The sequence below is a fragment of the Haemorhous mexicanus genome, chromosome 3 (genome assembly GCF_027477595.1).
Source record: "Haemorhous mexicanus isolate bHaeMex1 chromosome 3, bHaeMex1.pri, whole genome shotgun sequence".
NCBI classification, from domain to species: Eukaryota; Metazoa; Chordata; class Aves; order Passeriformes; family Fringillidae; genus Haemorhous; species Haemorhous mexicanus.
Genome location: NC_082343.1, coordinates 9,916,219 through 9,941,913, shown reverse-complemented (window position 1 = coordinate 9,941,913; position 25,695 = coordinate 9,916,219). Strand labels below are relative to the sequence as shown.

The following is a 25,695-nucleotide window of genomic DNA, read 5'->3' as shown; positions in this document are numbered from 1 at the left end:
TGTTTGTCTGCACAAGAAAATGGCCATTTAGAGTGTGTTGTGTACCAGCAGAGACTATGCATCCTGGCTGAGGTCATGGGCCAGGGAACTTTATAAGTGTCTTGTTTAATTTCCTCTTCATTCCTCTTTGTCCTTTTGATCTTGTAGTTTTATTTCCAAGTCACGAAGTACGGCTACAAAAAGGAATTAAATTAATGAATGACCTGATTGCTTTAGCCCTTAAGCTAATTTTAAATAATTGAAAAAGTAGCTGGCAAATAGCATTCCCTGGAGAGTTTAATTCATTATGCAGGTGTTTAATTACAAGGAAGTTTTGAGATAGGAGAGAGACCAACTTGAATCATTCGAGGAGATGAGGGATCTTTTTTTTTAGTTTCAAGAGCATCCTGCACGATAGCAAGTATTGTACATGAGTTTTTCTTTGCCAGTTATTTATGCCTCACACATTTTGCTAAGCCAGATACAGCCCCAGAGACTTGTCCATATAGTCCTAGTGCAAGGGTATAAAATATCCTGATGCCAGCAGGGCACCCCCTTCACACTGCTGTTACTTTTTGTTGCTTTGCAATTGATTTGTTATGTCACAGTTTTATGAGAGGGTGAGGATTGTTTCAGTCCACAGCTGCCACTAAGCTGGAAGTGCCTGTAGTATTCACAAATTCAGTCAGAGGCCTCTCTGGTGGCATCATCAGAAGAGCAGGGCAAGCAATATTCCACAGGAGTTGATCAGGGGTTCAGTTTCCCTGACTTTTAGGCAATTCTGACTAAGTTTAAGGAACTTTTTAGTCTTAGGCAGTGGGGTTTTAGTGTTTTGCTTTTTTTTAATTTAGAGAGCAGAAATGCTGTTAGCAGGATTATGGAAATGGACTTGGGGCTTTTGTTAGTAATCCTCACTTAACTCAGCTAAATACTTCCATTTTTTTTTCCTTCTGCAAAGGTAGATTTTCCAGGAAGAATTATATTTCAGGTGAGGAAACAGAAGGAGCATGTTCACAGTCTGAGGGCAGAAACAGGGCCCATTATTTTGCACCTCCCAATGTCTGCCCTGCTGAAAGAGGTTTGAGAAAAAAAAGAAGAGACCTTTTTGCAGGTCTGGGAATGGAACGTGGTCCCTTCCTTCTGGCCATCCCAACGTCTGTTTCCATTGTCAAGGAAGGCCAAAATGCTTTGTGATGTGCTGAAAGTCTTCACATGCAGGGTGGTGAATGATCTGCTTTGAAATCTGCTGTGGCAAGGAGAACAGCACCTTCATCTAGAGCAGTGCTTTGGGTGCTGTTCATAGAACAGACCTTTCCTTCATCTCATGCTGTGGCAGCATTTAAAAAACAGGACCAGTGAAAGGAGGCCCCTCTCACTTGAAGTTCAATGTAGGCAGCAGTAAATGGATGAGGGTGTTTTTGAGGCTTAAGGTTAATATTTTATCTGTCTGCAACATACACAGAGTTTTTTAATATTCTTATCAAAGATTAACATCATGTACCAGAGACTCAGGGCTATATTCTAATCTTGAATATACAGCTTGCTATCTCTCAGCATCTCTTTTGGTGAGGGCTTCTGAATTACTACTTTGTTTGAATGCACAGCAGAGGAAATTGATCACTTCTGATTTCAATCTACACATCTCTTTCAAACAGGCTGCAGAGTATCTCTCTGAAGATTTGAATCTAGTGAGCTAGGCACCCAAAGATGCCTCCCAGACAATGCTAATTCTGCATTGAATTGACTGACTTCCCAGCAGTAGGAAAGAGATCAAGTTTTTTATATATTTATTTTGGGACAAGCTACAGGAACGAGCTAAAAAGAAATGGACTGGGATCTACCTGCACCTGTGCAAATATACCTATCAAGACTTTTTTTGTCATGTTGGCAACAAAACTGTTACTCTTGGTAATAAAACCAGTTTGCAATTTTATCTGCTTGGGGTGAAAAAAAGATCAGCTTTTTCATGTTGGGAAAATCTTCCCCCATGCCAATTTGGTATGAAATACACTCATTATGGGTTGTGATGAACAAGAAGTTATCAATGGCATTTCCACATGTTGCATTATTGCCATTTCTTGCATTATTTCTGAGTGGGGTGGAGGAGTCAGGGGTGCTCCTGCCAGCCCACACGTGTCTGCAGGAGGACTCAGCTTCCTCCAAGAGGATGGGCAAGACCAGGGGCAAAAGAAGAGGTCTTACAGCATCCTCTGGCAAAGATGGGCTTGGCAGTCTCTGCTTGATCCCTTTGTTCATCCTGCTGCCATCATGAAATCCAGGAGAAAGGGTGCAATTCCAGCCAGACATTACCTGGAATTCCCATTCCCAGTGGTGGTCAGGGAATGCTTCTGTCTGTCCCAGAATTATGAGGTGTATCACCACGAGGGATCTTTACTTACTACTATTGTCTCTACCAGGAGGGGTAGAAATGTAGTGGTGGGAACAAGAAAGGCAATTTTTCTTCCCAGTTCTGTTCAGAGGGCCTTGTCTGGCTTGCATTTGGACTTTTTGTGGCTTGTTCACTTGATGAGGAATCTGTAGAAGGAATTGTGGAGAATTCATTTCCCACAGGTCCAAACCAAGTAGCTTCTCCCAGCATTTCCCTTTGCTCTGACAAGGATGTGCTGCAGAAGCTGGCAGTGGTCCTCGGGCTGATAATGGCAGAGAGCACACTCCAAATCCTCCCAGGTGTGATAACCCAGGAAGTGGGATTTGCTCCAGAGACATGTGGGACTTTGTACTAATTTAAATAGTAACTGTCCCAGCCTGAGATTTTAATTCAAGACACCACACTCAGTCATTGCTCCAAAAGTGTCCTCATTCCTTGACCTTGTTGCACAGATGGCATTGTTCTGAGCAGGTTTCTACAGGCTGTAACTAATTAAGCAGTTAATTAGGAGCCCTGGTTTACACAGAGGCCATTGTAAAGCAAGAACTCCTGTGACCTCATGGGATCTTGTTGAAGTGCTGGTCCCAAGACTGTCCAAATTATCTGTGCTAAAGATTCAGTGTGTTCGCCCAGTCTCAGTTTGACTGACCTGAGCATCACCTGGGCCTTTCCTGGTGCGTCCTCAGGATGTCACACACATTTGAAAGATTCACTTTGTTAAGTGTGGTGCAGACCACGCTGTCCTGTGACATTCAGTGGCTCTCTCTAGTGTGCTCTCTAGTTGAGAGCATAAATTTCTTGTTTCCAGCTCATTCAGTACTCCCCACAGTCAAAATCCATATTTAAATCCCAAGGGTATTGTCTCTTATTTTTACCATATCTTTGTTCTGTCAAAACTTGAGCAATTTTTCCTCAATCAACCTTGTTCCAAAGCTTCAGATATTGTGATTCTAATTGTGTCAGGTAAGATCATTCTTCCTAGCAAGTTGCAGCCTGGGGATCAATGGTAAAATATAGAAATATCACCACTTGTAAACTCTGGCAAGGTGGCTTTCTATTTATTTTTTTCACCACATGCATAGCAGCATCATGGAGTCTGTTTTAGGAGAAAAGAGAGGAGAAAAATCAAAAGTGGAAAAAGGAGAGGCCTGCAGGGAGGGGTCTTGAACCTTGTCCATGTAACCCTCCCAAATCATAGGGAGTCCTTTAATCAGCTCAAGGCCCCTTTGGTGAATCCTGTAAAATTGTGTCACTGTGAGTTTTGATGTCTCAAGGAAAATCCTGACTTTAAAACCAGCCAGACACAGCTCTGAAAGTCATAAACAGCTGTGCTCAGGGAATCTCACCGGGGCATTCCAGCCAGCCCAGATGGAAGGGATGCTCAGCTAAGCAGCCAGAACAAGAACTGCTGCTAAAGGCTGCAGTTAAGCATTTTAGCTGGTGTTTGGATGTAGCTGTGGTGGAGCTATTGGTGATTTGTTTTTGATGATGGAAGTTCTGTAAGTGCTTCAAAGACCACATTGTTCTGCTTTGCACATGCAGGAGAAAGCCTCTCACTTTTACTGGTGAATTGATTTAAGAGAGAGGGGACATGTATTTATTGGAAAGCAAATTAAAAGGGTTTTTTGTTAATGATAAATGGCTGAGGTTAATTTAATTTACTACTAATTCCAAAGAGAGCAAGGAGAACCATGATGTCATGTCTTTTTAGCTCCATTCAAATGTTCCATTACCTCTTTTTCTGACTGAAATGACTCATGAAATCACAGACACTGCACATGGCAAGGACTTTTAAGCTCATCTTGTCCATCTGTCTGTCACCACTGTGTTCTTATTCAGAATGGTAAATGGGGAAACTATGTTAGAGACAGACACAATGTCCTCTTAGAGAGTGGGGGATACTGAAGGATTCTTTACTCACTTTTGTGCATCACCTGGGTGTGAAAGCAGAGCCCTTGAAGTCGATGTGAATTAATTCAGTGCCACATAGCACCAAGCAAAGCTTACATCACTCCTCACAACTGCTTTGTCATGTGTTGCTTTGCTGATTTCCTTCTACATTTAGTGGGCTACTTTTCAGAGCTAATGGCTTTCATGACTCACTGTGAACAATAAAGCCCTAGAGCATCCCTGATGGGTGACATCTGTGACTGGGGGCATCAGGTGACAAATACAGCTGCTGGAAATAGAGGTGACATGCTGGAAATTCAGAGCATGAAAGGCAGGCCTTAGAACAAAAGCTGGTGGAAGAGAAAGGGTCTGTTATCACATGCTTTTACAGAACCTGGCATCCTCTGACCCCGAAACTGCTAAGAAAAGGCTGAGGGACACACACCAGTGACTTCTCAGGAGCTGCAGTCACACACAAGCCAGCCATGCCTCTCCTTGCACATTCATTGCTGCTGCTGTGACGTCTCTGCTGACTGGAAAGCCTGTGTGTTCTGTCAGAGCTGGCAGTGCAGCCCTGCTTGAGCAAACACCGTCACCCACGCTGCTGGACAGCTCCTTTTTCAACTTGTTTTATGGTGCCTGTGTTCTCTAACGCGGTGAGAACCCACAGGAAGTCCTTGTCCTCAGGGCAGCACGTGAAAACCCAATCCATCTCCATGGCATCTGCCTGCTCAGCTCCCAGGAATGCTTTCACCGTGGCCTCAGCAGCTTGTGGGCATGGGCTAATCCTTCCCTCTGGGGCAGGAGGGTCTGGGACAGCTGCTCCCCCTCCACATGGATCCCCTGACTTCCCTGATTAGCTGTCTGTGGCAGGGACCTCTGGGAGAGCTGGCTGCCTCTGAGCCCCAGCAAGGAGGGATCATGAGCCTGCAGCCTGTGTGCCTGTGGAAAATATCTGTATAGCTACCAGCAAAGGATGACCACATCAACACTCAGCTGGACTCCCTTCATGTGGCTGTCAGGAGGCAAATGTCTCTTGACATGAAATTATGTGCCACTGATCATTTCAGCTGCCAGGGCTGCTCATTAGCTCACAAAACAGATTGGTTTTTTGGTTTTTGTTTTTTGGTTTGTTTTTTTTTTCCCTAGTGAAACACCTTCAAACAGCATCTTTCACAGCCATTGCATCTGCTTCCTTGAGTGTAAGGATGTATGTGGAAAGGGCATTTTTGTACAGTTAGGAGCAGGGATCTCATTTCTGGTGCAAAATCCCAGGTAGGAGTAAAGGTCTTGAGGTCTTCAACACATTTTGTCACAGCCTTATAAAATTTCTTGAGTAAGTCTCCTTGTATTTGGGATATATTTGCCTTGTATTGGGAATCCCCAGTACCCTTGGCCCCTTCCAGTAGCTGTGCCCCCTCTGCATTCTTCTCTTATCTCTGCAAGCAGAGACCTGCCACCAAGAGCAATAATGGGCTCCCCTGGCTTTGGCAGGGCTGAGGGTGCTGGATCACCATGAGGGAATATTACATGGCTTTATATTTGTGATTTATACAGACTGCACTGTAGGGGTTTACAGCCTATCTGTGCACTCACTGCTCTGCTGGGAGCTGTAAAGAAGAAAATCATATAATAAAAACCCTTCTGGTCCTGACGTAAAATTCAGCACAATGCATCTCTGCCTGTGCCAACTCTTCCTTCTTTCTTTTGCCTGCACTTCTATTGTGTGGCACAATTACCAGGATCATTAAATTCAATGTCTGAAGGGCAGCTAAGGCTCCTCCATGCTGCAGAGCAGGGAAAAAGGCTGGAGAAGAGCTGAACAGGGAGAAAATCAGGAATGCTCTCCAAGCATGGGAAAGGCAGGAAGTATTTATATTCTTCTCCATACACTCTTCAGGATGACTAAAACACTCTCAGTCCGGTGAGATGGGTTTGATTTTAGAAAAAGCTTTCTGGAGGTAAAGAGGGTAAAGTGCAGTATCACTTCACCTGGGCAGAGATGGGCAAAAGTTTTAGATGAGCAGCCAGAAATGGCTTTGCAGCTTTTATAGACACAGATGAAGATCTCTACAAGCTTTTAATTACTTTTCCTTATGCCTGTTTGCTGCGCACCAGAACTGATTTATTAACATGCCTCTCCTCTGTGACTAATTTCAGTGGGAAAAAAAAGCATAGTAATTTTTAATTTCACACAGCAGCAATCAATCTCCTTCTTAAATTAGTTTACTGGCTACTTTGATATCTGGTGCATTTGCAGTCTTTTCCCAATGATCTTATTTACAGACCTTGGGGTTGGTGAGTAGTCTTGTCTGTGTCTCCTAGCCAACTTCATTAGAAAAGGAAAATTCTTTTAAGGCATAGAGGCAGGTGAGTAGGCCTGACTTTGAGCTGCTTTGAAAGGTAGCTCATTTCTTCAAAGAGCAGAAAAGTGTTGGCAGCAAATGCCTGGAGCCTCTTTTTTCCCACCAGTCATTTCTCCTGCAACAGGAGAAAAAAAAAAAACCAAACCAAAACCCACTAACTTTTCAACCTAAGAGGTCTTTCCAGACTTCAAAAATCTTCCTTAGGATCAAATTCCAGTTCTGACATTTCTAGGCTTTTTTATGAAGAAATGGGAGGGAGGTGGGACTGATGATTAGAAATCACTTTGCAGCTCTGGAAAACCTGCATCATGAGATAAGAGGTCTCCATTTCCCATAAATGGGTGCATTTAAGGCTCTAGGATTTAATTTGCTACTTAAGGTCTATACTTTGTTTCTGAGTAATGGGACAGATCAGGACTCCAGGCTGCTTCTTTCTGAATTATTCTTTATATCCATGAAACATTGCATGCTTCCTTTGCTTTCAGATATAATGTTCATTTTGTATAATTTCTCACTTCTTCACACAACTTTTGTGTCCTTCAGCTGGTGAAGTCACATGAGATCTCTGTCACAACAATTTGTCTTGTGTTTGTGTTCACTTGGTCTGAAGTCATGTTTATAATATATTGGTGAGTTTCCCAGATGGTGACCCCACTGCTTTTAAGGATTGCTCAGATCAAGTCTGCATATTTTTAGACTAAAATTGAGTTATTTTCTGCTTTATTTTGTTAACTCCCCTACACTCTGAAAATAGTCAGTAGTCTCCTCCAGCAGGAAGATTTTCAGGGGTTTCTTAATACTCAGTAAACCTAAAGTGAATATCTAAGAATAGTTACGTTTTTATATAGTTACATTTATCTAAGAATAGTTACAAATTCAGTCGAAGAGGCTGTGCTGATACATTTCTGGCCATCAAAAAGGGGTTGACAGCTGGTCCAAAAGCGGAATGTTTCCTTTTATTTCCCCTCCCTGCTGAAAAAAACAACTTAAACCCAACATACAGAATTGTTACCCTGGTTTCTATTTGTGTTCTTTAGTGGTGGTAGGAGTTCCTGCAGGAACATCCTGGAGCATCCTGGCCATCCTTCCTGGAGCATCCTGGTGGAGCTGCCTTTGAGCCACAGTAGAGAATTGGAACCAAAATATTTCCCTTTTCTCAGAACAGTTTTACGTTTCCCCAAGAAAATTTTCCCAGAGAGCTGTCCCATTCTGTCAAATATCATCATACAGGCAAACAAAGATAAAACACATGGAGAAAAAATTCCCAGCCAGGCCCTGCTGGTTGTTTCTGTAAACCTCAGGTTCTGCCTTGCGGGTTTACTGGTGAAGAAAGGGCTGTGAAAAATTCCCCCTGGGTTCAGTATTCCTGGGATGCTGGGGCTCAATGTCCATGTCAGCTGACAGCTATTTCCTCCATTGAAACTTACCCACTTAGAACAGGAGCACTTTTAGTCCGTGCTCTGCCAGCAGTCACAGCTATTTTAATCAGCCTCTTTTGCCAATTCTGGATCCTGCACATCGTTTTGACATCCTCTTCAACCAGATCATGCAAGCAAACAGCTGCTTTCAGAGCACCCCTCTCTGGAAGGCTGCTCCAAGCTGCAGAAGGCAGATCTGTTTGTTAATATTTAAGATCTGCCACTGACTGTGTCAGCCAGCCCACTGGTTCTGCTGGGATCTTCACTGCACAAAGAATTGAACAAAGTAACAAAACAAACAAAAGGGATCTCAGATCTCTAAATTGTTCTTTTTCTATGGCAACCTTCCTTGAAGACCAGAAGGCTGTTTAGGGGAAATAGCTGAGTGTACTTTCCCAGCCTTTTTACACTTCCCAGGGTATGTTTCCCACTGTCCCTTCAAGTGTCCATTCTTTGATGTTGTGCAAGCTCAGCTGCATTTGTGCAGCCTCAGACTTGATGAAGAACAGCAGATCTTCAGCCTTTTTGGATCCCAAAGAGTGGTCTCTCCTCCCAGCCTGGCAGCATTAGAGATGAGATTTCCAAGGAATCATAGCAAGACATCTGTCATGAGACTACTCTAGTCAGTCCTCACTTCAGTACCAACAAAGTAGCCTGAGCACTGGATTTTTTTCATAGAACAGAACCACAGAAACAAACTTGTCTGGAGGTGTTCTGCCCTTGGACCACCCCAGGTCTGTCCCACTGAGGTCTGTAACATCTGCTGCCAATGCAAAGTCTGCCTTCCCATCCTCTTCCTCAAACTTCTTGCTATTTTTTTGTTGTTGTTGTTGTTGCCCCACAAGAATATCTCACTTCTGCTGTCTCTCAGAAGGGTCTGCAATGGGGAATTCTGTGGGGTTTTTGATCCACGATTATCCAGACCTCTGAAAGGAGTTGGTGCACATTGGTCCTGTCTCTCCCTTTGTCTGCTGTGGGAGGATGTCCTCACCTCTGTGTTCATGGGAGGAACTTGAGAAACCCTCTCCATGCCACTGCACACTAAGGACATGGACAAACCCCAGTGCAGCTTGGGCTGGTGCTTTACCACATCTGCATCCTCTCCCAGCTGCAGTTGTCCCTCATCACCAAGTGTCCTTGTTCTGAAGAGCTTCATTTCCACCCATTTATGGTGGAATACCAGCCACGGGAAGAGCAGGTCACCCAGGCTCGCCTCTGGGGCTGGGGGCACTCAAAGCTGTCCTTGGCCCTGCAGTGTAATCTGACATCTTGCCTTGCCCCTGAGCTTGCACTCTGAGATGATGGATGCCAAGGGCTGATCGTGTCCTTTGAATCAAGACCCCTGACAAGGCATGGAAGTGTTCCTGCAGTCGTGGAGTGGAAGGTGGGGAGGAGAGGAGGTGCAGGCACTGGGAGGTGCCTGGGATCTGGCTGCTGTTGCTACCTGTGTGTCTTTCTAGCAGGGAAATGTTGCTAAGTTCCCCGTGCAGCCCTGGGAGCGTGTCATTCTCTGCGTGGGTGGGTGTAAAAAAGCTGTTGCAGAAAGTTTCAAAAGAAGCTTAGCAGTGAGAAGAGCTGCAGCTCGGGCCCATTTGCAAAACACGAATGCCACCTCCGCTCCGCACGGGGATCAGCTGACACTGGCAGGAACAGTGCCACTTCTTCTACTGCTCTTGCCATTTTTTCAGTTCTTCACTGAAATTATTTGGTTCAAAACACAGGTCAGTTAACCAGCATCAAGGCAAGGGCAGGATAACACACTTACCACTGGTCCCTGGTGCTGCAGAGAAAGGCTCAGTGCTGGCATTCTCATGGGGAGGCTGCTGTAGAACAGGGCACAAGTCAGATCTGACCAAGTTTTCAAAGTTTTTCTGAATCAAAGCACCCTTGCCAGCCCTCTGTGCTGTGCTGTGAAGACCTTCACGTTCTGTTGAATTTGCCAAGAGGAAATTTTTGAATACAACATACAAATGTCAACAAATTTCAAATTTCACAGAAGTTAAAGGCCACTAAAGATTGCTGCTTGAGTCCTCCAGCTATTTATTCTTGACTCTTCAGTGCAGCAGGGTCTCTTACCTTTCTCCTTATCATCCCCTTTCCCCTTCCCAGTGCTCTTTGGCATGTTGCCTAACACTGAGCTGGAGAAGGAAATTTCAGCCTGCAGTCCTGCCCAAGAGGGGAGATGGCACAGAGAAGAGATGGAGCACCACATCCCGCCCACTCTGGAGTCCCACACAGAACTTCAGGGCACACCACTCCCAATCTGCCCTGCTGCCCAGGGCTGCCAAAATCACCTCCCTGGGGTGTCGGAGGCCGTCTGGCTTCAAAACTTCCTCTTTCCTAGAACTCCCCTCCTTCCCCATCATCCCAGATGTCTCTGGACATTTGAAGACCCTCTTTCTGGCTGCTGCTCGCCTGTGGGACATATTTGCTGACATTCCCTGAAAGGGTATCAGCAAGTGGATACTTTTCTTCAGCCCCCAGCACGCAGACACCACGGAGCACATCTTGAATCTGTCTCAGCAGCAGGTTGGAAATGTCACTGAGACATTTGCTGAGGGGGTCAGGGACAGAGTCCTGCAGTACTGCTGCCATCAGGAGTGGCGGAGCTGTGCCCTGGGACAGTGATTTCCTGTCTCTGCACGTTGCACTTATGATGCTGCTGTTGGCAGAACAAACCAAGAAATCATTCTGAATGAGCAGGAATAACTATTCTGTAACAAGGAAATATCTCCTCCAGCAGCAGACAGCTCTTCTGCAGAGGGAGATAGAAATGTGATTACAAGTGCAATATATCTTTACCTTTGAGTGTTCTTGGAGGAACACTTGGCATCCTTGCCACTGTGAGAGCTGCCACTCCTCTCTGAACTGAAGGGCAACCGAGGGCCTCAAAGGGCCACACTGTAATAACATTTGTGTCCTGTTCCAAGAAGTGTGGGGGCCTTCTGCTATTTTCCAGTGGAAGAGAGAAGTGTGGACAGTTGTCTCCGTGTCACTAAGATGCTCTTGATTACATCTGTGTCTCTTTTACTGCCACCAGCACTTGTCCAGGAAAAGGGTCCTTATTTTCTTAGGAGTTCTACAAATCAAACACCTTGGAAATATTAAGAAAAATGCTTCAGCCCATCCTTGAGGACTTACAGTTTAAAAAAAGTGAGACACAGAGAGGGAGAAGAGGGTGACAATGGAAAAGTGCTGGTCACCGAGGCAGAGAGTAGTTTTAGGCCTCTGTCAGAGTAGCTGCCATGCAGTCATTAAGCAGTGAGCAAATTAAAATTGTTGTTCATGAATATTTCAGTGGAATATTTTCAGAGAGGATGTATTTCAGTCATGAAACATGTATTAGCCCAGTGAGGTGGAGACATGACAGAGAAAGACAGAGGGAAGGGGAAGGAGAAGCAAACAAGCAAACTCTGAAATAATTAATCATCAAATCCTTTTCCACTTGCATGACTTCCTGCTGAAATCCTCTGATGGACGAATGCAACAGTTACATCAGACCAGGATAGGTTTGGGGCCTCACTGAGCAGCTCTCCTTTTGTAGCTCCACACCTGCACTGCGAAGGTCAAGCATCCACACTGCTGATATCTTTGCACCCAGACTCTCACCTTGCTCAGCTGGATGCCACCTGTGGATGGGGCCCACCATATTCCACAGCCTTTTGTGTGAAACTGCAGCTGTGTGAATCAGACAGGTCTGTTTATCTCCACAAGAGGTGAGAATTACTCTGAACAGCTTCTGTCACAGAGGCAGAGCAGATCTTCCTTCAGTACTCTGCTCTTACTTAGGAACCCACACAGGAGTCAGATTTTAAAAGCAGCTTGGCACTGACTGCCCCTTCCATCTGTTCCCAGCTGGCTGAGATCTTGGGAAAACCCTGGCACAAGCAAATCCAAGGTATGGATCCTGTGAGCTGTCAGATCCTAAGGCACAGTGGTCCCCAGCCTTCCCCAGGCAGAGGTGAAGCCCACGCCTCTTGCACTGTCAGTGTCTCAGCTGACAGATAGACATTTCTGCTGTGGCAGTGTGGCATGTGACCACTGCCAGGAAAAGTGACATCCAGTATTTAACAAGGAAGGAGAGCCTTCAGCTGGGTTTTGCAGGAAAAGCAAACTTGAAGCATTCCTCTTCCTGCCTGTACGTGATGGAGTGATCTTGGACATGAGACAGCCCAAATAAAGGCACTTCCATGTGGAAGGATATTTCCTTCCTAGATGCTGCCATCCTGCCAGGTGCCCAGGGTAGTACACCCTGCTCCCCACACCTTAAAAGAAAGGGATGGGATAACAAGAAGCAAAACCCTTTCACCATGAGGATGAGCCTGCACTGATTGCTGAGCTTTGCACCTGCCAGGATGAGCCCTCTGCTCAGCCAGGGTGTCCTGCCCAGGCTTTCATCCCTCCTCACACAGCACACCATATGGATGGGCTGCTCCTGCAGGGAATGTGTTTGTGCATTCCTGCCTCTCCCCAGCCATCCCCTCCGTGCAGGATGTGCAGGCAGGGACACAGACAGACAGCCCTGCACACAGGGAGCTGCAGCAGCTGCTGCTCAGGCTTGACCCACCTGCTGCTAGACGAGCCAAGAGGCTGGAGAGCAGAGCTCTTGATTCCTGTTATTCATTTCTTTTGGCAAAAACAGTCAGGCCAATTAAATCACAGATGAGGAGACACTTCCTATATGTATGCAAAAGAATGAGAGGGAAGGAGAAAATAAGCAGACTTCATGGTTTTGTTTGTATACACTGGAATAATTTTATATTAAAAAATTTGAACAGGTTGTTGATGACTACTGAGAGGCACGAAGAAAAATCCTTGTTAGCAATCTCTGCCCTCCCTGTTGGGCAATGAGGACTTATGTTTGTCTGCTAATGGGTTTCCACTGAGGAAAAACCCTGCTCCTGTGGAGCAGTTTGTTAAAGGGAGAAGAGACCCCTGGGGTGGCTTCTCTCTTCCACCAGCAATGATCAAAGCAGCAAATATTCTGACTTGGGGCCCTGGAAAACAAAAATGAAGTGGTCCCAGAGTGCCAACGTAGGAAGTGCTGCAGAACTACTTCATCCTGCTCCTTTCTCTAAGTACAGCAACAGGAGATTCAGGGAGCAAGGCTGCATGGAGAAAACAATATCATGAGGGGGTTACAGCAGGCATTGCTGAGGTGCTGGACAAAAAGAGCACCGGAGTTAGAGGATCCTTGGAGATCCATTCCTCAAGGCAGTTTGCTTTCTTCCTGAGGTCAAGAATAGAAGCTGACTGAGGCACAATGGAGGCACATTAGAAAGATGTTCATGAAATCATGGAACTTAAACCAGCAGCTCTGTGCTACAAGACCTGCAGGGTTCCCTCATTTACTCTTTTTCTTATTGCCCTGCACTTGAGGGGGGGGTCTCTCTGCTCTCCCTGTGCTGCAGGCAGACAAACTGTTGGGAGAAGCTGTTCTTTGTGCTTGGGCAGGTGACTCACTCTTCAGCAGCCTCGTTTCTGGAGAACTGCCCTGATTTATCACCAGCTTTCTGCCCTGCTCCCTGTGCAGTGGAAGGATGAGCAAAGCCTTCCTGGCTGGCTCTGGTGCTACTGGGCTCCTTGCAGCTGCACACCTGGCTGTCTTCTGCACACCTACAACTCAGCCCTTTTGTGGGGGAAGAGATAAATCTTGAATGACCCCCACACTGGTGCAAACCCTGCCCATTGAGACCCAGCAGAGCCTCTGAGTGCTGCAGTTGTAGGAGGGAGGGCTTTTGTTTACAAGGGATTAGGGGCTGGTATCTGCTGGCATGACAACTCTGGGATGTGTTTCTGCTGGAGAACATGGAGTTCTTGTCTTGCAGTTGCTGAGTCACAGAAAAGGCAGAGCAGTAATTTCAGGGTGCTGACAGCTTCACTCAAGGTTAGACCTTCCATTTCCATGCCAACGGCGGTGGTGACGCATGGCAGGGAATTGCTCCAGGTCAGCTGGTGAAGTTTTCCCATTGTGAGAAATGGGATCTTGTTGAGTCTTCCTGTGCTGAGTACAGAGCTGAGCCCAGGGATTCCAGAACACGTGCTCCAGTTTCTGCAGCCAGCACTGCTGGCACTGGAAGGTGCTGATGGGTGTCTGGGTATGGCGCCGCTTTTACAGAACATTTTTTTTCTCCTAATTCTTTCTTTCCTCATCCAAGGATTGTTGTGGAGGCTAGGCAGGAAGAATGCCAGGTATTTTCTTTGTGCTGCAGTGATCACACTAAGTAGTGCAATTACCAGGTCTCCCCCACAGAATGAGCATCCTGGACAGGAGTAATTTCTTTAGTGTCTCCCTTCTCAGCTCTGTGTTTTCCAAAGTACATCCTCAAGTCTGCAGTCAGCAGCAGAGACAAAATATCCCCTAGCTCCAGAACATCTCTTCCCAGGAGTTTATTCACTTAAACCTCCCAGCCTTAACAAGAGGAGTTGATTCCTCAGAAGGATCACATTTATGCAGAAAAAACAATGTGTTGACTACTGAAAAGCAATTAAAAATGGAATGCTTAAACACCCAAATAGGAATTTATGCACCAAAAACTTGTTGATTTGTTAAGACTTTGTGTGCATATATATATATATATATATATATATAGCATTTCAGAAAAGAGTTTCTTTGAGAAATTTATTGTATCAGAAGGTGTCCTAAAATGTTTTTTTAAAATGATCATACCTTATCAATACATTTTCAAGCAGAACGAAAGGAATGCTTTTTTCCAACTGGAAAGAAACTTTTCATCTACAAGGTTTAGTTAATGTGTGTGTATATATATATATATATATATATATATATATAAATAAACACACAGAAAAGCTCAGTAGCAGCAAAAAATAGTTCAAAATTATGTATAGAAACTCCTAAACTTAATTTCCATAATTATAAAAGAATCCTGATGACATACATTTGTGTTCAACATATTTTTTTACAGTGTTTTCTGCTTTTGGTCAGAAAGAAATGAAAATTTTCATCTCAGCTCCTTGCCTTTATCTCTGATTAATCTTCAATAGGGTTAGACATTAAAAAAATTATTATAAGATCTTCCTCTTCTTCTTTTCTTCTCCTCTAGAACTTTTAAAACTTTTCTTCTGTGTTTTTTTCTTCTGGAATGTCACAGTTTTTTTAATGCAATTAAATTAATTGACAAAATCCAGACATTTTGTTTTATATGGGAAGGAAACGTTAATAATTTCAATCAGAAGAGAAAGATAACACATTAAATTTTTGAAATAATAAAAAACTCAACCACCTAAGTGTCTGCAAGAAAGAGACAGTTTTGTCCAGGGCTGTTTTCTGTCGCTGCTCAGGAGGAATCCCAGAGCATGGAGACACCTGGAACCCGGATTTCCAGACACTCAGCTGTGTTTGCTGCTGCTGTCTGGCCGGGAGCCAAAGTCAGGAGGCAGGAAAATGCTGACTGTGAGAGCAGGCAGGTGCTGCTCTGCTAGGGAATGGCTGTGGATATGAACAGAAGGAACTGAAGCTCCTGGGATCCTACTTTTTTTGTGGACTGGGCTTTGTGGTGCCAAGCTTGGCACTTCCTGCTTGCCCTGGGGACTTCAGACCACCAGGAGTTTTCTGAGGTTGAATTTAGGGCTTCCTGCTACTTATCTGTCTCCTCCTTATCACCATCTATCTTCAGTGTTTCCTGCTATGTCAATTGCATCCTTCCAACACCAGATCCAGATTCACTGAGTCACTTTCTTCTTGACACACATTAGTAAAGCTCCTTGCATCTTTTCAAAACCAAAGTCTTTCTCTGCAAGGAAAAAGAGCCTTGTTCATACCCTGCAGAGTGATGTATGGCAGAGCTGGCTGACACCAAGAGCTCAGTGCAAACTGATTTGCATCTTAAAGCCATACAATTAAACCAGCAAATATTCTGTGTAGATAGTTTCTGTATCCTAGTGACCCTGTGAATTAGTTAGATTTCCCTCTAATTGATGTTAAAATAGAAGTTTAGTGGAATCCACATATGTTGGAGAAGCCTGAGTTTGCTGAAGGCTCCACCTTTCCTTGCAGGATTTTTCCAGCAGAAGTGGGTAAAAGACACAGATCTATCTCTAAAGGATCTTGCAGGCTCAGAAACAATGTGATTTTGAGCCCCATTTTGTAGCCACTTTGAAAAAACATTAACTCTTCCATGGTATCCAAAGGATAATTTGGTCTCAGACCTTTGGAGAAAGTTTCCAGCTTTTCCAAGTGTTATGATCCAGTGGGTGAGAGATGCCCCTGCTTGAGTTAATGTGCAGATAATGCCACATGCCAAAGTCAACAAAACAGATTTTAATTAATAGTAAATGTGAGGCAGAGAGATAGAAAGAAATAGAAAAGATGATGGGGTGAGAGAGATCAAGCAAAAAGTAATCATCACCTGTGGATCCAGAAGCTTCCTGTTGGTCCTTCTTCAGCCTTCTTGGCAGTGGGGGAGGCCCCAGAGAGTTTTTTTGGGGATTCCACCTTTGTGCAGCCCAAGTTCTGTGTATCCACAGAGCACAGATGCCATTCCCATCCTTCAGGGTGATGTGTGCACCAGCAGTTTCTTCCTTGCTGACATCATGCCACAAAGGGAAGTTTTGTCCTAATCAGACACACCCTCAGGCCTGGACTTAGCACCTTTCTGTGACAAATTTCTGCCACCTGTGCTTATTTCAAGTTGCCACCGTGGTGACTTATCTTAGGGCAAGTTCCTTCTGTGGCCTTGACAGTGCTGGGAGACAGGGAACTGTGTTCTGTCCTTACACCTGGCCACAGGGAGGTTGAATGCAGCCTGCTAAAGTTAATTCAGACAGGAGCCTAGGTGGGATGTGTCCCTGCTGAAGTTGTTTGCCTGAAAAGAGTGCTGCAGGATCATCAGGCTCCTAATTAGCTGGTGCTCTCTCCAGTTATAAAGCAAATTGACTAAACATTCTGGCCTAGTGAAGAGATGGTTAAAACACTCACAGCCTGCGGCTCTCCTTACCCTTAGAATTATTTTTTCTGATGGATTAACAGTGCTGGGAACACAAGAACCAACTTTTTCTCAATATTTTATTGTCAGGCATTTTTCCTCATATCCCACTCAACACAATCCATGGAGTATGGTTCTTGTTCCCTGTTAATCACCCCTCTGGTCATGAAGCTCCTTGTGCCTGCCTGCTAAAGCCAGTTGCATCACTTGTGCTGTGTCTCCAGGAGAAAAGGAGAAAAGAGGATTAAGTTTTAAAGAAAACAAAAATGTAATGCAAGAAAATTTAAAAAAAATTGGGGTTTTTTTCCCCTATTGTTAGGGTTTCTTGAGAACTTTGAGAAAGTAGAGGAATGGAAAGGGAAACAAAGCTTTCCTATGAAAGAGATAATCTTCATCATTCAATCTTTGGTGACTCTTTTGAAAAGCTGAGTTCACACAAGGTAAACAGAAGGGAAGATGGATAAGTTACCTCCCATTCACTGTCAGGTGCTGCAGAGTCCCCAGTGCCTGATAACTTCTTACCCTTTCAGTTAAGATATTGAATTACAAAATGTTTCCCAGGAGATAGCTCGGGGGGGATCTCCTTCCCAGAAAAATGAAACCACATCGGTGAGGACCACTGGAACCACAGCCTTTGCAGGCTGCTCTGGCAGGACCTCCCAGGAACAGCCCTCCAGGGACAATCCCATATCACTGGTGGGGTTAAAAAACAAAAACCAAACTCTCCCAAGGAAACCAGGTTCTGCCAATAACAGTGCAGAAAGTGCTGCTCTGAAAGTGCTCAACGCATGAAACTGGGAGCAGATAAACAGAGTGACACAGAATACCCACAGGGAAGTCATGGGTGGTTGCAACACCAAAAAAAGTAGCTGGGAAAGCTTCTGTGGTCAACAAATGAGTGAATCTTACCTCCAGAGTTCTTAGTCTTATCTCAAAAGCCATTAATATGCCAGGGGACTTTATAATTCCCAGAGATTTAGTTTCAGCTCTGGAGGGACACCTGTGGCTGAGGAAATTGATGAACTAATTCTCTGATCAAATCTCTTCATCTCAGGAGGAGAAACTGCCCCAGAGACAGTTTTAAAACTTTGCCTGTTGTCTTTCCCTTGTTCCCCCCCAAAATGCGGCTCAGGGTGCCCAAGGCAGAAACTCCCATCATTCTTGCCTGTTCCAAGGGTGGGAGGTGAGGATTGAGGACTGAGATCTTCTCTGGCAGCACTGAGCAGCATCCCCCACCCTTTCCCGTGCTGTGTGACTCATGCTGGGGGAAAGAGACATTGTTATGAATGTGAAGCACACACTGACATCACAAATGAGGAAGAGGACCAGAGACAGAGAGAAGGAACCACAGGAAAAAGAAAAAAAAAAGAAAACAAAAAACAAAAAAACAAACAAACCACCAAAAAACCCCACAAAACCAAAAACTTAACAAACAAACAAAACCAACCAAACAAACAAAAAACCCCACACAGGGCAGGTTCCCTCTCCTTTGGTACTGTGGACATACTGCAGGGAGGAGCAGCAGGTTTGGATCAGGACAAAGAGAATGTGTTCTCTACACCAACCTTACATAACAAATTAGAGGTACAAAGAGATGAATGCAGCTTTTCCCTGAACCTCCCTCTAGCAGGGCTCTCAGCAGGGCCCTAACAAAGTCATCACAGGGTTCTAAAAGCCCTGCCTTTCCCTGTGAAATGGAGAGGAGACTTTCTCCAGGTACATTTGTGTATCAGCAGATTGTGAATAACACCTTGCAAAACTTTGTTCAACAGCAAGGACTTGTAAGTTGTTGAATTTTTATGGATAAACTGGGCTTCCCACCTGTCATCTTTTGCAAATTTTCTTCTCCTTCATCACAAAACATCTGTTTGAGGGCTAGAAGCAAAGTGGAAGGGCAAAATCATCTTCTTTGCCATAAACATCTAAATTCCTGTGTATGCCAGGAAAAAGAGAACTGCCTTTGTGTCTCAGGCTGAGGTCTCATTCTCTCCAGTGCAATCAAATGAACAGCTGCTGCTGTGGAGCTTGTCTAAAAACATCTCTCTGCATTCTGCTCATTCAGGTCTTTTATTCCTGCTGTTCCCAACATTTGTAGTTTTATCTCTACTCAGAGACACAATCAAATGCCACAGGCAACACCAGCCAGGGGCTGAATCGTGTCTTTGCCTGTGCCATATTTTCAAACTCCAGCAGAATTCTTTGATACCAAAATGGTGCAATGGCTGAAACACAGATTTTATGAAAGCTGAACATGAAAAAGAGACAGTCTCATGCTGGTCTTCATTTAGACCCTCATCCCCCCACTCCCATTCTAGTCTCTTGAACTTTTCATGGATTTCCTGAGATAAATATTGCTCCCAGTGTATCTCCTTCTACCAACTCAGCATCATTTAATTTGGTGGCAGTAGGAGTACCATTTCTCAGGCCAGTGCTTTTCACCTGCCACATCACTGTTCAGGAGCTTGGCAGGAAATTGTAAAGGCTGGAAGTTAACATGGCATTGCAGGGGAAAGAAGGAGGTGCTCACAATGCAGGAAATGCCACTTTAAAGGCTGGATGAAGAAAGGTCAGATTCAACTACAGAGGGACTTAAACTGTTTGGAGCTGTTTGGAACTACCTGCACTTCAGGTGACACCCACTGTCCATTGTTTCCTTAGTAAGTTCCAGATGGAGAAGGTCTGTTTGAGACTCATGTCCATTCCCTGAGCCATCCTTCCAGCTGAAATTACAGAAACTTCTGGAAGAGCTCTTCGCCCCCCCAGCTGAACTTTCCATTATACCGTGGGCATAATGGAATTTCCAAGTACCTGGCAGAGCAAAGAACAATTTGTCGTTTATTTCGTTCATAATTTCTGCCTGTGGAGCTGTTTGGTTGGACTGCACAGACCCTTTGATGCTCTCCTCAGGACTGAAACCCATCCTGCCATGTCCCAGTCCCTGTGCTGAGTGTCTGTCAGCCCCATGCTTTCCCCAGCTGACTGGCACCTCCCTGCTGGCATTGTCAAGGTCCAGAGCCAGATCCTGACTTCACCCTTTACCCATCCATGTCTTTAGCAAAGACATTGAAGTTTTTTTTTCACCATCAGTGGAAATAAGTGGTGTAAGCCTGAAGGTGGAATTACTGTCCAAAAACTGGAGATCAGCAGAAGTACAAGTTTAGGCAAGTTAAAAAGAGGAGACAGAGTGTTTGACTAGAAGAAAGATAGAGGATACAGAAGCAGAAGCATCATCTGTGTGAGCTACTCCTCATTCTGTGCCTTTTTTTTTTTTTTTTTGTTTTTTTTTTTTTTTTGTTTTGTATGCCACTTGAAGAAGTAAAACTCAGAATCTGGCTAGTGGCTGCATGGAGCCTGTGCATCCTTGACCTTTCTGGCTCTTTGTTCCCATGAAGTGAAAAGAAAAGAAATCCTTTCACCATCTGACCAAAGGGGTCAGGATAATCTCTTCTGCTCCTGCATGGAGCCAATCCTGCTGTCCAGCCTCGGGGAGAAGAGGCAGGATTAATGATTGTGATCAGTGTGTTTCTTGTTTGCAGATACTGCGTACCAGGAGGTATTTTGAGAGCATGATATATGAGTCACTGTGGGATGCAGCAGAATGTTTTAGCCTTGCAGCTTGGAGGTACATTATTCATCTTCTCTAGGCCTGTAAAACCTGCAGCCCAGAGACACCCTGAATCTCCTCTGCAGAAGCTCAACTTGAACCTCCAGGGAAGTTCCTTGAAAGTGTTTCTTAAAAAGACATTCATTATTTTAGTTTAAAAAAAGAAGATAATACTTTTAGATCTCCTTACCCCTTCTTCCCCCACCCCTCCTTACTTTTCTGGCTTACTTTCTAAGCCTCTAAAGAGGAGATTGATTGGTGGCTGGTATTTGCAACAATCCTTGTTTTCAGCCTTGTGGCACCCAACCTTCATCACAGCCTGTGCCCCCTGCTCCTATCCAAAAGCTTCTTTAAATTGTTATATCCATCATCTGTCTGCCAGCCACAGCCTTGCCAGGGAAGGGAAGAAGTGAGTGGACAGAAGTACTGTAAAACTCCACAGATAACACAATTTTGTTCAGGGAGAACAATAAGTTTTGCAGCAACTTTCAAATGCATTAGAAAAGGTTGAGACACCTGGTGTAGCTTGATGAGTCTGTAGTGAATTAAACTCTTGTTGGTGGAGCATTTGGTGCATTCTTGCACCAGTCCTGGCTACACTGTTCTCTGAAACAGATGTTGCTGGAAAAACAATGGAAAAGCTGGGTGTGATTTGGCTCTCTGATCTACACAAGACACTTCTTGACCTCATGGATTTTGCTGAAACACAGACATCTCTCATGGAAAACTCAGCAGGATGTAATTGCTCTGTGTCAGGTATGAAAAGGGATGGTTGGATTCATCCCAAATCCAAGGGACTTTCTCAAAGTGATCAAAACCACCAAAAAGCTGATCCCTGTTTAAAAGGAAAAAAAAAAAAAAAGGAAAATCAAGAAAAACTGTTCATTATTTGCTAGACACTAAACTATCACTTTTGGCCTTAGTTGCATTTTGTTTGGTAAGTATTTTAGTATTTTCAGATCCTTTTGGCTTAAACCTGCGGAAATGCTGTCATTTTCATATAAAGTAGTAGTGTGAGGGTTTTGCTAATTAGGAAACAGCATCAAAGAATTTTCTTATTACTAAGCAAATTCCTTCAGATTACTCTTTCACAGACAAAAGCAGGTTTCTGTGTGGTTGGTTTCTTCATCTCAATGTAAATATTTTTTACCGGAATAAAGGAGAACTATAAGATTGTCCTTCCCACATGCCCTTACCAATGGAGTCTACAGCTAAAATTCCATATAGGAGGGAATTTAATTCTCCTAAATTACAAAATATACATTCAGTTAAGAGGAAAAAAATGCACTCAGATTAGGTAATTTGTTGGAAACTAGAATTTCTGTGAAGGCGCGGGCGTGTTCTCCAAGCAAAATCACTTTTTTATCATAATGTCTGGAGCTGCATAATTCAAAAACTTCATGGCAGCACATGACTAATACAAGATATCTGGTTTTGGCTGGGTGAACATTTTAACAAAAAAATGGTTTTTCACCATAGATCCAATCCTTTCACAAAGGTCAGGGCTGTCCTCAAAGGGTTCATCAAGGGAAAAAACCTTGTTCTTTTTCAGCAGGGTTGTTGCTACACTGAAGATCCTATCAAGAAACGGCTACTAGTATTTGAAAAATCAACCTTCTGAATCTTTTTAGGTCTTTCAACTATTTTTTTTTTTTTTTTGGTAAATCCAACCTCTTCTATTGAAGCAATCAAGATATACTGTCAAGTTTTCAGATTATTTGACATTTTGACTAATGGTTTCTTTTCGCTTTGACTTCCCATCTATTTTTAGGTGAAGAAATGCTGGTTTAAAAATTTACAAAGTTTCATTTAAAAGAGGTCAACCCAAATGTTGCAGATTTTTACGTTACAGAAAGTGACATTTCAGAAATGCCAATTTGAAAATGTTCTGTCATTTTTTAATTTTCCCTTCATTTTGGGAGGTCGAACCTCGGTTTATCCAAAAGTTCTGTTATGTTCATTGCTGGGCATTTATCTCAATCCAGCCCCAGTAAACAGGAACCTTCCAGATCCAGACTGGTTCTGTGGTGGGCAGCAGGTGCATGAGGAAAGTCTCTGAGGAGAGCTGAAGGACCAGTTCTTTCTAAAGCTTTCTCTGCTTTCCTTGCCAACACTTTTAAGAAACCCTAACATGATCCCAAAAGGTCCTGGCATTTTTAAAAAAATAATCTTCTTTTGAGTCTTTGGTGGTTCCAGACAAGAAGATCATGAAATCTTTGGTTACCTACCCTGCTGAGAGGCATTGCAGAGTGAGTAGGATGCCTTTCCCACCTAAACCAAAAGGCATGACAGCAGGTGTGTAAACCTGTGTTATTTCTATCTTGCTGCTTTGAAACAGCTCCCTCCAGCCTGCAGCCTCGCCTGTATTGTTTGATATTGTTTCTGCCTGAAATATTCATAAAGCATTATGCTTAAAAAATTAGGTTGATGAATGAGAAGGGACAGTTCTCCTAATAAAGTCATTGACAGAAGGGCCAAAGAGTTTTTTGGGTTTTTTTTTTTTTAATGTGTGGAAGCTTGTCATTTGGCTGCTGCAGATTGGTCTGAGGAGTGAAAACATAAAATAAAAAAACACCAAACAAACAAACAAACAAAAAACAAACCCAAAAACCCCCCAAAAAACCCCAAAAAACAAAGACAAAAATAGAGTAGTAGATGACTCTGAAGAAGAAAGTGTCCCAGCAGATGGATCATTTGTGGGGACATGCAATTAAAGCATTGGGGATTCCTCACTCGTTGTAATGAGGGAGCAAAGACTCTCTTGAAACTTAAAGAGCTCATTTGCTTATACAAGACCTGTCTTGTAGCTGACAGATCTCTTACTGGTGTCCCTGCTTGATACCACACCAGGGTCTGTAAAAATGACACTCTCCTTTGAGATGCTGCTGGTTACCCAGCACCCATCATCGTCTCAATTGTGCAAATGACCTCATTTGACTAAAAAATGTCTGACTGCCCACCAGTTTAACCTGTCACATCCCAGGATCCTGTTTCAGCCAAGAAATTGGAGTTACACCTTTATTTCACCAGGTAAAACAAACAAATAAATATCTGGTGGTGTTGTTGTTGCATCTCTTGCAGACAAACAAAGCAGTGGCCAAGGGGGATTTCCACCACGCAAGCTCCAGCTCCCGGCGAGCTCTCTTCCTGGCTGTCCTGTCCATCACAATCGGAACTGGCATCTACGTCGGGGTAGCTGTGGCTCTTATTGCCTACCTGTCAAAAAACAACCATCTATGAGCCTCAGGAAAGGGGGAAGAGCCAGCCAAGCCAGCTCCTGCACTGCAGGAGTCCCCAGCACATCAGACTGAGCGGTTTTCCAAAAACAGACAAACACTTTCTGGGGGCAGGTACTGGATGAGGTGGGCTTGTGCATTGTTGTAGGGTGGGAAGCTGGAGGGGCTGGGGGGAGTTCCACCATTTGTGATGCACAAGTCTTGCTTATCTTCATCAACCCCTGTACAAAAAAGGGAAAGAAAGAGCAAAAGAGATACAAAGAATGAAAAGAAGAAAAAAATAAAAGGAAGGAAAACGGGGGAAGTGTGGAGAAGGGTGTTTTGCCTTTGCCTTCTTTTCAATATGGTGTTTACAAGCATCTGGCAAACTGAGCTGTTCTCTTATTACCCTCTTGGTCACCTGAACTTTGCAGCCAGCATGAGCTTGTGCTTAATTTGCTCGTTAAGCACGGCACTGAGATCTGGGAAAGCACGGACAGCGACTGGTTCTCTGAAAGAGCAATATAAAAACAAGAGGAAGAACATGGCTTGTTCTGTCTTTTGAATGCAGGACTCATTTGCCTAAGAGTGAATCAGACACCTCCAGGTAGAGTGGTATTGCCTACTCTTCTTGTTTGGGGTAGGTTTCCATGGAAGGAGAAAAGGAAATTAAAAACATTTTTACTTCCTTTCCTTGATTTCAGATTAAGGTGTGCCCCACAGGCCCACTCAGTGAGGAAGAGCTGAGGTTACAACTGCATGACTCGGCTCTGCAGACAGAGTACAATTCTGAAGTAACGTGAGACCCGTTGTAAAATTAATTCCTCCATCCTGTCACATTGTGATAACAGCACTTTACTGTGGCATTATTGCTCATCTGGGCTGCTCCACCTTGCTGTGGAGATCTGCACAGCAGTCAGTGCAAGAAACCTGGGGAAAAAAGCAAACTGAAATACTAATAAGTTTTTAATTAAAAAAAAAAATCATGGTAAAGCATGGGAATTAACCAGAGAAAGGAATGCTTCATACATTTCTGGGGTCCTGCTCATACACAGACCAGTGAATACCACTCAGATCAGAAGCTCACAGCTCAGCTGTGCATCAGGGACACGGCATAGCCATGGAGAGACAAGTCTGTTCCCCGATAAGCAGAGCAGTGGTAAATTGTAGGGGAATTGAACCTTGTCTTTCCTTCACTGACTGAAATGATACATTTATTTTCTTCTTTATTGCTCCCCACACTCAACTGGTTTTTTGTCTTACAGATTTCCCTGCATTCAACTATTTTTTTTGTCTAACCATTTTGTCCCATCCCAGGGTGTAACAGCATAGGCATATATATGTAGCTACATATACATATATATATATATATATATATACACACACAGAGGGGAAAACCAATCAAATCAATGATCATTTTATTATTCAACTGCCTCGTGTTTTACAGACATGGTTTCTTTGAACAAGGATGTCATCAAAGATGTTTTCCTCCTACTCTGTATTGTGTGTGTCATCTTTGCTCTGGGACAGTTTTTTCCTCTTGTTTTAGGTTTCCATTATTTTGGTTTGAGTTTGACTTCTTTTGTTTTGGGTGGGGAGAACAAACACATGCAATCCTATTTTTCTGGTAGCTATACAGTTTATTAAAACACATGGTATACAGCTACTGGTGCTTTGTGTGACACTTTTTTTTGGGGTGGATGTGAAGCTTCAGACTGAGTGAAACTTGGCCCAGGGCACCCAGTCCAGCTACCTTGAGAGGTGCTTGTATGCACCATCTCATGCTGACCCTGGACTCAAAAGCCTGTTGTAGTCACTGACAGGTTTTTTGGCATTGAATTCACAGAAATACAGAATTATTTCAGTGGGATGGGAGCTCATAAATTGTT

At 43.9% G+C, this 25,695-nt stretch overlaps 1 protein-coding gene across 1 annotated transcript in view; it reads left to right on the top strand.

Annotated features, from left to right (window-relative positions):
- SYNDIG1 (synapse differentiation inducing 1) overlaps positions 1-25,472 on the top strand; it is a 50,210-nt gene extending 24,738 nt beyond the window's left edge. The window contains exon 4 of the mRNA XM_059840789.1: positions 23,673-25,472. Within this exon, the coding sequence (XP_059696772.1) occupies positions 23,673-23,831 (159 nt within the window). The 3' untranslated portion in view covers positions 23,832-25,472. The remainder of the gene's footprint in view (positions 1-23,672) is intronic.
- Positions 25,473-25,695: the final 223 nt, after the last annotated feature.